The sequence below is a fragment of the Tupaia chinensis genome, unplaced genomic scaffold (assembly GCF_000334495.1).
Source record: "Tupaia chinensis unplaced genomic scaffold, TupChi_1.0 Scaffold148065_1, whole genome shotgun sequence".
In the NCBI taxonomy this organism is placed as follows: domain Eukaryota; kingdom Metazoa; phylum Chordata; class Mammalia; order Scandentia; family Tupaiidae; genus Tupaia; species Tupaia belangeri.
This window is the reverse complement of record NW_006207915.1, coordinates 243,707-254,184: the sequence shown is the minus strand read 5'-3', so window position 1 is coordinate 254,184 and position 10,478 is coordinate 243,707. Positions and strand designations below refer to the sequence as shown.

Below are 10,478 nucleotides of genomic sequence, written 5' to 3'. Positions count from 1 at the left end.
GGTTCAGCGGTAAGACGCGACGCTCTACACGGCAGCACACAGGGGAAGGTCCTGGTTCAAGTCCAGAGGCCCCCCTGCGTGCAGTGGGCACATGCCTGCCCGTGATCCGGGCTTGGCTGAGAACTGGGGGCGCACGGCGATGCCCATGCCCTGTTGGGAATGCTCTCTCTCTCGCTCACAGAATAAATAAATAAATACGTTAAATATATGTATACAGCTTAAAACACGATAAATACAGAGGCAGCTCCCTCAACAACCTCTACCTGGTACCAGTTCTCTACTCTCTAAGCCCACCAACCAAGTCACACGCCCGCCCGGCACAGGACGGCCCCCGTGCTTGGCCACGACCAGGTGACTCTTGCACTGAGATTCTGGTGTGCGTCCCTGGGGGCCTGTACCGTCACAGCTGTCACTCTTCATGGTGTGGTCTAACTCAGTGTTTCATGAACACGACTAAGAACAAACTGCTATTCCTGTAATGTCTTATGACTTAGGATATAACTTGATACTGGGTCGTCAGAAGACATGATGCATTTTTCTGCTTTTCTATGTAAAAATGCATCATGACTTTTCCGACGACCCGGTGTAAGGGGCAAGTTGCTAAAACACATGGCTGCCGGCACAGTTGGCATCCCTGACCCAGTGGCTTGAAAAACACACCAGGGGCATTTGCATACAAGCCTTGAATCTCAAAAGGAGAACGGAGAAGGGGCTGTAGTGTGCCCCCCCCCACCTGTGCCTGGTGAGTGCACACACAGTCCGGAAAAGTACAAAGACAGAAGGGTTGAAAATTAGTAACTGAAGGCCAAGCTCACCCTTTCCAAGAGACTCATCTCCTGGAATTCTGGACTAGTGTTCGACAGTCGTTGCAGAGTATGGGTCAGATCATACGTGGTTGAAAAGTAAAACCCATCCACGCTCAAGACATGGTTAAGCATTGCTAGGAAGGTTTTATTATCTTGTAACTGTAAACAGAAGCGGAAAAAGTCAGCGTATCTCAGAGTTGAAAAGCAATCTGTCGCACAGAATGAAAATAAGAATCTTTAGGTCCAGGCGGTTAAACACCACTGGCCTGAGGACGGACACTCTCATTTATTTCCCGGGGACCTAGGTCAGATCCCGATGGAAGATACTCAGTAAATACTGCAGGGTGCTGGTAACTCGTGACTCGAGCAGGCAGAGCTCCCTGCTTTGGGTGTCCTGTGTAAATCTGCGCCCAAAGGGCAGAGGCACTGCCCTAACGACAGGGTCACCTCAGGCTGGGACGCAGTGCACACCACACAGCTGCATACACCCCCGTCTTTACAGCGACCTGCCAGGGCAGCACAATTCTCACTGGACGAATGAACAAATCCATGAGGGGTCCAGTAACACAGACAGCATATACCAAGGGATTAACCTCATCATATTCATTCTCAAGAAACTTTACTGGTTTGAGTTGAATGAGAAGTAAAATAGAATTCTTTATTATTAAAGAATTAATTTAAAGATTAAAAAAACAAATCTCCAAAAGCACTATTCAGCTTTATTTTTGGGTAATCGTTTAAGCTGCCTTCTCAATAAACATCTGCTTTTCATCCTTCTTTCAAAAAGTAATTGCTGGGACCAGCAGTTAGAGTAATGGCCATGTTGCTGGACTCCCATGTAGTCAATCGACCGCATTTCGAGTCCCGGATCCGGTGGCTTAAACTCATGCTGGGCGCGTGTGTGTGCGTGCCCAAGATCCTGAGAGGAGAATGGAGGAGAAGGGATTGTGGCGTGGCCATCCCCCCGGGGGGTGATTTCTCGCTTTCTGTCTCTTTGTCTCTCTCTGTCTTTCTGGCGGAAAGCACGCACCCTATAGGAAAAAAACCTCTAAAAAAAAATAATGGTTAATGTTTGGTAACATTTAATGATTAACAAATGATTAATATGTTAACCTACATGTTATAAATCGACATACTACAATATTACAACATTTTACATTTTAGTTCAGACATTCTTTTTTAAAAAAAGGTAAAAAACAAAGCACACATGGTGACCAATGCTAACATTAGCTTCACGGCCTCACAATGAAGTATAAACTGGGGTCAGCAGGTGGCATGGTGGTTAGGGCACTAGACTCCCATGTGGCCAACTGCGGTTCAAGTCCCAGACTTGGGGGCTTGCTTTCTCACTTTCCCTCTCTCTGGCTCTCTTTCTCTGGTAAGTACATGTACCTTATAGCAAATTTAAAAATAATAATAAATTAATTCTTTAAAAAAAAGTATAAACTGAACAAATAAATACTATGGGGCTACTAAATAAATATAGCCATTTTAATTCCTTTAAAGTATCATGCCTCATGGAAAATGAGTACACTGATGTATGATATACTGTGTGATACGTATGTGTGCAAGTGTGTATATATATACACATATATATGTATAAAAGATGAAAAATCCTTAAGCATAAAAAGCATATCCTATGGTTTAATCACTTAAGATATTGCTATGATTTCATTTTTTATGCTGATAGGTGGGGCTGGCAGGTGGCATGGCAAGGTTAAGGCATTAGACTCCCACATGGCTGACCATGGTACAAGTTCTGAAGTTGGTGGCTTGCTTTCTCACATTCCTTCTCTGTCTCTGTATCTCTGTGGTCAAATTAAAAAATAATAACAACAAATGAAATTAAATAATTCTTAAAAGAAAAAAAGATTCTGGGACTGGCAGGTTGCATGGTAGTTAAAAGTGCTAGACTCCCACATGGCTGACCATGGTTTGATTCCCCTTCTCTCTCTCTGTGTCTCTTTGGTCAAATTAAAAAATAGTAACAAATAAAATTAAATAAAGATATACTTTTTTAAAAAAAAATATTCTTTAAGTAGATGTTTATGGTAAGTAAGCTACATGTTTTAGAATAATAAATTTTCTTTCAGGAACAAATATTTTGGTAATCTTAAGAGTAAAAAATATAACTTAAGGGGCTGGCAGGTGGCATGGTGGCTAAGGTGCTGGACTCCCACATGGTCAACCACAGTTCAAGTCCTGGACCTGACAGCTTGCTTTCTCATTCTCCCTTTCTCTCTGTTTCTCTCTGGCCAAAATTGAATAATGATAATAAAATTAAAAGTAAGTAAGTCTTTAAAAATAATACAACTGGGAACCAGCAGTTAGTGTAATGGCTATGTCGCTGGACTCCCACGTAGTCGACCGCAGTTCACGTCCCGGACCCGGTGGCTTAAAACTCACGCCAGGCGCATGTGCGTGCGTGCCCAAGATCCCTAGAGGAGAATGGAGGAGAAGGGATTGCGGCGTGACCATCTTCCCTGGGGGGGGTGATTTCACGCTCTCTGTCTCTATGTCTCTCTCTCTCTGTCTGGCAAGCGCACATGCCCTATAGTGAAAAATCTCTCCAAAAATAATAATAATAATAATACAACTTAAAATTTTAAAAAAGCAAACACTATAATTTAAAAAAAAAATTCCCAATAGGTACAAATCTCAAAATATAATTTGACTCCAAAAGCGTATGCTCTGAAAACAAGAATGCGGCAATGCCATTCCGAAAGTTTCACACGTCCCTCAAGCAAGCCCTATCTGAGCAGTCCCCAGGCAGTGTCACTTTGCACGGTGGGAACAGACGGTAAAGCGGACCCTGCCGCCTTCACCTTAGCAACCTTGTGGCTGCTTAATACTCAAACGAAAAGCTATGCTAGGTGACCTTTGAAAACTTTTGGTCAGAACATTAAAAACTCTTACTATAAGTTATAAATGTATAGAAAAAAACAGTAAAACTGGCATTTATTTAGCACACTGTAATTTTAAACATTAGAAATATTGAAAATATTCTCTATCTTTGTAAGAAATGTATCCAGAGAAATTCAGCAGTGCTTGCGTGGTCCCTCTCCTGTCGTTTAACTTACATGTGGAGGACTTCTTCTGTCCCCAGTGAGCTCAGACACCCTTCTAAGCCAAAACCAGCTTGTAACATTGTATCCTTAGAGCTCTGAGTTCATTAAGACCTCCCAGGGTTCCTCAGCCATGGAGACAGCAGCAGGCGCCCCTGTTCTGGGATGTGGTCTTCCCCTGGCGGTCACTGCATCCCTAACTTCAGCAGGCTCACGTTGCCGAGTCTCTGGCTGCACAGCCAGCATCTCCTTTATGGTGACGGCCTCAGCACTCCTGGGGTCGCCACTTCTATGCTCTGTTTATGTTCGATTTCAATTTCTTTTTTTCTAAGAGCTATTTTATTTAACTTTATTTATTTAATTTTGACCAGAGAGGGGAAGAATGAGTGAGAGAGAGAGAGAGAGGGAGGAAAAGTGAGAAGTGAGGCATCAGGTGCAGGACTTGAACCATGGTCCGCCACGTGGGGGTCCAGAGCCCTAACCACCACATCATCTGCCGGCCCTCAACTTCAATTTCACTTCCACTGCTAGAACTTTTTGTTTCTCTCAACTTTCACCCATAGACTAATTCTTCATTTAACATAATTTTTTTAAAGTTTTTGCTAATGGGTGTGGGTGCTCACCAGAGAGAGCTAGGTGGGGAGATGGGGAAAGGATGAGAAATCACCCCCAGAGGGGATGGCCACGCCCAAATCCCTCCTCTGCCAGTCTCCTCTCAGGACTTTAGGTGGGAGCCGGCGTGATTTTTCAAGCCACCAGGCCCAGGACTCAAACTGTGCAGCTGCCTTAACCACATGACACCTGCTGGTCCTAAAATATGAAATTTAAGTCATGTTCTTTGGAGATGGATAGTAACTAACCACAGAAACTAAAATCTGTGTATACAGGAGTCATGCAAAGAGAAGAGCTACCTAAAAATGTACATACATGTTTCACACATATGTACTTAATCATATATGATAAACATGGACTTTCCCCTGGGAAAAATGAGGTCAGTAAAATATTAGATGCAATGGTATCTAATATTTTATTTATGTACAAAGAAGATATACAGTTAAATCTGGGTGTTAAGTACATATATATGCATTTCCTGGTCATTTTTTTTCCTCTCCATGTGAAATTTTATAAACTGAGAATTGAGTTCATTTTTAAAAATTATAAAACAGAGAATAGCAAGTACATGAAAAAATTTTACAGGTTTTTTTTTTTTTGTAGTTGTTGTTTTTTGTGGGACTGACCCATAGGTTAGAGTTTAAGGGAGCCAGATTTCACTTAAGTTAACTGCAGTTCACATCCTGGCCCCAGCAGCTTGAAAAACATGTGAGGCGCATGTGCATGCCTTCCCAAACTTCCAAAGAGATAGAGAAGTGGAGACGGAACTGCAGCATGAAGTGGGGAGGCCGGGGAGCGTGCTTTTACTCTGGCGAGCGTGCAGCAATTGGAAACTACTCTGTTTCTGTAGCTAGGTGGAAGGTAGATAGGACAAAGTTACTCTCTATCTTACTTAGTCATCCTCTTACGGGAAGCCCTCCCACATTCTCTGTATTCTGCAGGACCCCCCACTTCCTCAGGGTTTGCAGTTTAGCAACTGCTTCTAGTTCTTACCTGAATATCAGTTAGGTGCAACATTGTCTTCTTATAAGAAAGGACATCAAAATCTGTTGCTTTCCAGATTACATGATTGAAAAATTCACCTATTTTTGTCTTTTTGGTAATGACAATTAGATAATTACCTGCAAAACAACAAAGTTAAGACATAAATTTTAAAAAGGCAACTTTAAAGTCAAAAGTAGTAGTCCCTATTATTTAAAGGCTACCAGAATAAAATCATATTGCATTACTCAGCTAAAAAGGTCCACTTTGGGGACCAGCGGATGGCATCATGGTTATGTCCCTAGACTCCCACGTAGTCGACTGGGGTTCGAGTCCTGGACCTGACAGCTTCAAATTCACACCGGGCTTGTGCGTGCGTGCCCAAGATCCCAATTAGAGACCGGAGGAGAAGGGACTGTGGCAGGCCATCCTCCCGGGGGTGATTTCTTGCTTTCTGTCTGTCTCTCTCTGTGTCTCCAGAGAGTGCACACGCCCCATATGAAAATCTCTCCCACCAAATAAAAGATAAAATGGCCCATTTTTTGGTAAACAATCTTATAATCTATGACTAGAAAGACCAGCATATGTTTAGCCTAGTAGGAGGCCAATTCCTTCCTCATAAAATAATAAAAGGCCCCATGCACTAGGATGGGAGGCTTGCGCCGTTTACCTCAGCATCCCGTACAGAGCCTGCAACGTGAGGACTCCGAGAACGCTCAATGAGCCTGAATTTAGCTGAGTAAGTCACCCAATAACTGGGAACCGAGCACTCACTCTGCTACTCGCCGTATAGGGCTGAAGGCGGGGCACACCTCGGTCTGTCACCGCTTTCAAGTCTTATTTAAATACTCCTGGGAAATGTTCTGCCAACTCAGGGTTCCGGCTCTGGCTGAGATAAAACTAAACACAAACCCTTTAAAAAGTTCGGACCTCAGACTGATAAACTTAACCATCTGGAGAGTAAACTGGCAACTTTCAGAAACGAATGACAAGCATCTGACCTGGAGATTTACTGCCAGAGCACGGCAGAAGTACGTCCTCATCTTACACACCCGAACTGCCGGTACGGTCCCCTTCCTTTCCCTTAGCTCACTCCTTCTTACCTGCCACCAAATGGATTGTGCCCAGGATACCAAATATTGGTCTTGTGACAGCTGAAGGAGGGACATCTTTCTTGACTTTAAAAGAAAAAGACAACAGAAATTAAGAAAGAACACACAGAAAAAGCTTGCCCACTGAAATGAAGATTTAGTCTGACTCCAGTGGCTACTGGTACTGCTGCTGAACCTCTCTTTCGGCTGAGCACAAAGATGTCCGTGTCCCGTAGAGGGTAGGCCTCTGCTCGTCTAGAATGCGGAGCTCAGTGTGTTTCCTCTTCGTCAGGTAGATTGTGGGGTTTCTCAGCCCAATCTATTCAAACTCTTGCCCAGAGACTACCTACACCCACTCTTTAAGAGACGTAGAGAATAAATCAGGATAGGGGTTGAGACGAGTTTTTAATCTAACATACAGCTAACAGAATGCAAAAAAAAAAAAAAAGAGGAAGAAATTCTCTCCATCCATATCCAAAAATATGAGAATGCAGGAAATAGAGGCAAAGATCCGAGGAAGGAGGCGGGAAGGAAAAGCCTCTCCCCAACCCGAGTCAAACAGCAATTTATACAGGTTTAAACCGGGCATCACCACTGACCCTCACTTTATAAAAACGCCCTTATGAATAAAATAGTGTTCTACGATAAATTAAAGAGTTCACTTTATAATTCTTTTTTTTTTTTTAAAAGAGAGATTTTTGCTATAGGGCATGTGTACCCGCCAGAGAGATAGAAAGCGAGAAATCTCCCCCCGGGGGGTATGGCCATGCCTCAATCCCTTCTCCATTCACCTCTTGGGTCCTTGGGCACGCATGCACACATACCCAGCATGAGTTTTAAGCTGCAGGGTCTGGGACATGAACCACAGTCGACTATGCAGCAGTCCAACGACGTAACCATTATGCCATCTCCTGGTCCCCCTTTTATAATTCTTAAAGCTTTAGGTCAATGTGTTTCATAAACATCTTACAAAACTCTAGTTTAAAAAATAAGTCCAGGAGTGTATGGGGTGGGGGTGAGGGGGTCCCCACAGTCAGGAGTCTTTCGCTATATCCCCAATTCCCTCCACTGTCTCTCCTAGAGGGAGTCACAATGCACGGGAGAATAAACATCCTGAGAAAGTCTACAGCAAACAACAGCTGTCCCACCAAAGTTGTCACCTTCACCCAGCTATAAAACTAGTTTTGCGCTTACAGTTTCCCGTCATCCTTAAACTCATTTTAGAAACACTATCATAAACTCAAGCCCTGGTTCTTCACGGCAATCCTAACAGCAATTCTATTATTCTAAATGAAGTAATTCTGGGGCCCAACTGTGACGGCATCTACTGCTAAGAGCTGTGCTCTGCAGACTGAGGATACACAGGAGACCTGGGTTCGATTTCTAGTCCAACCTAAAGACCAGACATGGCAGCATGTGCTTGTAATCCAGTGACTTGGGGAGGCTGAGGCAGAAGGATTGTAAGTTTGAGGCCAGCCTGGGCAATTACTGTGAGCACTAACTAAGGATGAAAAAAAAGCGAAAACAAAAGCAGGCGTGGCGGCACGTGCCTGCAGTCCCAAATTAGAGGCTAGGGCAGAAGGAGCACAACGTGGCAGACTCGGCTTTTTAAAAATAGCTAGTTCAGAATAAGGTCGAAAATGCACTTCTGCTTCTTTTAATTCGATTTACTTAGCAATGGTATGCCACTATGGCTAACGTGAGAAACAGGAATATCAGCTCAGAGAAAAGCTCAGAGAAGACCCTAATCCACCGAGACTATCCGGTAACTTCAGTGTACTCAGAGCTCTGGGTCACACTGCCTGGGACGTACAGCAGTGAAACTGTGAGACGCCCTAGGACACACGGCAGCTCTCTCGGCGAGCACCCTCTGCATTCCTGATGAAACTCAGCGAGCCAGTCCCTCCCCGCTGCGCCTGTGCGCCACGGCCACTCGCCGGGTGTCTACTGAGGACAGCTTGGTACCATCCCCTCTGTAGCCAAACGACGCGGGACTTTAGCATTCGGTCTACTCAAAAGGCCTGCAATCTCTACCTACAAATACAACATCACTGAAAGGTCAGAAATACTGGAAATACGCCGCCGCCAAAGCGCGTCGAAGACCAGGTGCAGTGGCCAGCAGGAAGCGGTGTGTTACAGGAGGGCCACGAGCCACCGACAGGGACTGCCGAATTATCAGACCGAAGCAGCCCGAACTCCACTGGATCCGAGGAGAACCACACACGGTACTTACCAGAATAACCAGCTAGCTGAGGAAACAGAAACTCTACAGCTGTGCTGTTTTTACGGTTTACTCTCCTGCTGAGAACTCTTCCATATTTCACTTCATCCATTCAAAGGGTAGCTACTAAAAGCCTAGTCTATGGTTTTCAAATATTATACTTGAGGAAAAAAACGCATACACAACTCTGGCTGCAGGGGAACTGGAAGTTTCAAACAAATGAAATATGAAATCTTAAATGTAGTATCACACAGAACATAAATCTGACGCCAAAATTGTTTCACATTAATCTATTAAAAAACCAAAGTGTGGGGCTGGCAGGTGGCATGGTGGGTAAGGCACTGGGCCTTCACATGACACACCAGAGTTTGCGTCCCAGACCAGACAGCTTAATTGCTCACTTTCCCTTTCTTTCTCTGTCTCTCTGATCAACTTAAAAAAAAAAAGTAAAATAAATAATAATTCTTTAAAAATGGGCCAACAGGTGGCACGGTGGTTAAGGCATCGGATTCCCACATAGCTGACCATGGATCAAGTCCTGGACCTGGTGGCTTACATTCTCACTTCCCTCTCTCTAATCAAATTAAAGAAGAATAAATAAATAAATAAATAAATAAATAAGTCTTTAAAAAAATGTAAGTGTTCCATACAACTTAAAAAAAAAAAAAAAGCCTTTTACCTCCTGCAGAGGGAAAAAACCACCATCAGCTGGATACAGAGACGGAGCTTATGGGCATCATTTGCTCACAATAGTTAACGAGTTTCAGTCTGTGAAGTACACTTTACTTTTCATTTACTGAAGTATCCTCACAAGCATAATCATTTCAAACAAAAACAAAAGTAACTATTAAAATGACCTACTTAAAGCTGAAAAACGTCCACACTCTAATACCCTAAATCTTAAGAGTTAGAAAGGAGTTTAGACATCTAAATCATAAGATAACTAAACAAAGATACAATCAGAGTTTTAAATCCTTACAGGTAGTAAAATTTTCAAGATCATTTCTCTTTTTCATGAGAATAAGAGAGCATAAAATTAACTCCGAAGATTAAGGAGCAATGATTAAGGCTGAGCAGGATGACACTCAGACTGGCACGCTGCCGTGTCCCTGCGTGTGTGACCTCACTGGCTGCAGCACACTCTTCCTCAGACACGACGACTCTGGCTCGAAGATACCTGCGACGGTGACCTCTGTGGACACACGGTCAATGGTAAGGACATCCTCCGCTCCATCATCACAAGCTTCCACATAAAACTTTTCAGGGGTGATATGCCTAAGGAGAAATGAAAAGCATAATAACCAAACTGAATGAGATCACTTCTTTCTTTTATTGTTTTGCTATCGGGCACACACATTTGCCAGAGAAAGATGGAAAGAGAAAGTGAGAAATCACCCCCAAGGGGACGGCCACACCATAATCCCTTCTCCATTCTCCTCTCAGGATTTGGGGCACACATGCACATGCACTGGGTGTGATTTTCTGGAGGAGTCCAACCCGGTGGGGCTCCAGGACCTGTCTGAGCCCCTTGACCTTTGAGCATCGCTTCCGGTCGGTTCAGTGAGTTGGCAAGGCCGCGACTGTACGCCCCCCGACCTTGGAACAAGCTTGGGTCACTTAGCATGTTGGCAAGGCCGCCTGCTATTCGCTCCGGGACTGTGATAGCCTTGCTGGAAAGTGACCCCCCTCTGACTCCCCGATA

General features: G+C 44.0%; 1 protein-coding gene across 4 annotated transcripts in view; it reads right to left on the bottom strand.

The window, feature by feature from the left end:
* SACM1L (SAC1 like phosphatidylinositide phosphatase) overlaps positions 1-10,051 on the bottom strand; it is a 40,362-nt gene extending 30,311 nt beyond the window's left edge. For 3 of the 4 annotated variants that reach the window (XM_027768945.1, XM_014584869.2, XM_027768944.1), the window contains exons 1-4: positions 9,954-10,051; positions 6,568-6,642; positions 5,477-5,604; positions 816-965 (exon numbers count right to left, since the gene is read on the bottom strand). In XM_027768945.1, the coding sequence (XP_027624746.1) occupies positions 816-965; positions 5,477-5,500 (174 nt within the window). In that variant the 5' untranslated portion in view covers positions 5,501-5,604; positions 6,568-6,642; positions 9,954-10,051. The remainder of the gene's footprint in view (positions 1-815; positions 966-5,476; positions 5,605-6,567; positions 6,643-9,953) is intronic. The other variant, XM_027768946.1, reaches the window with a different exon arrangement.
* Positions 10,052-10,478: the final 427 nt, after the last annotated feature.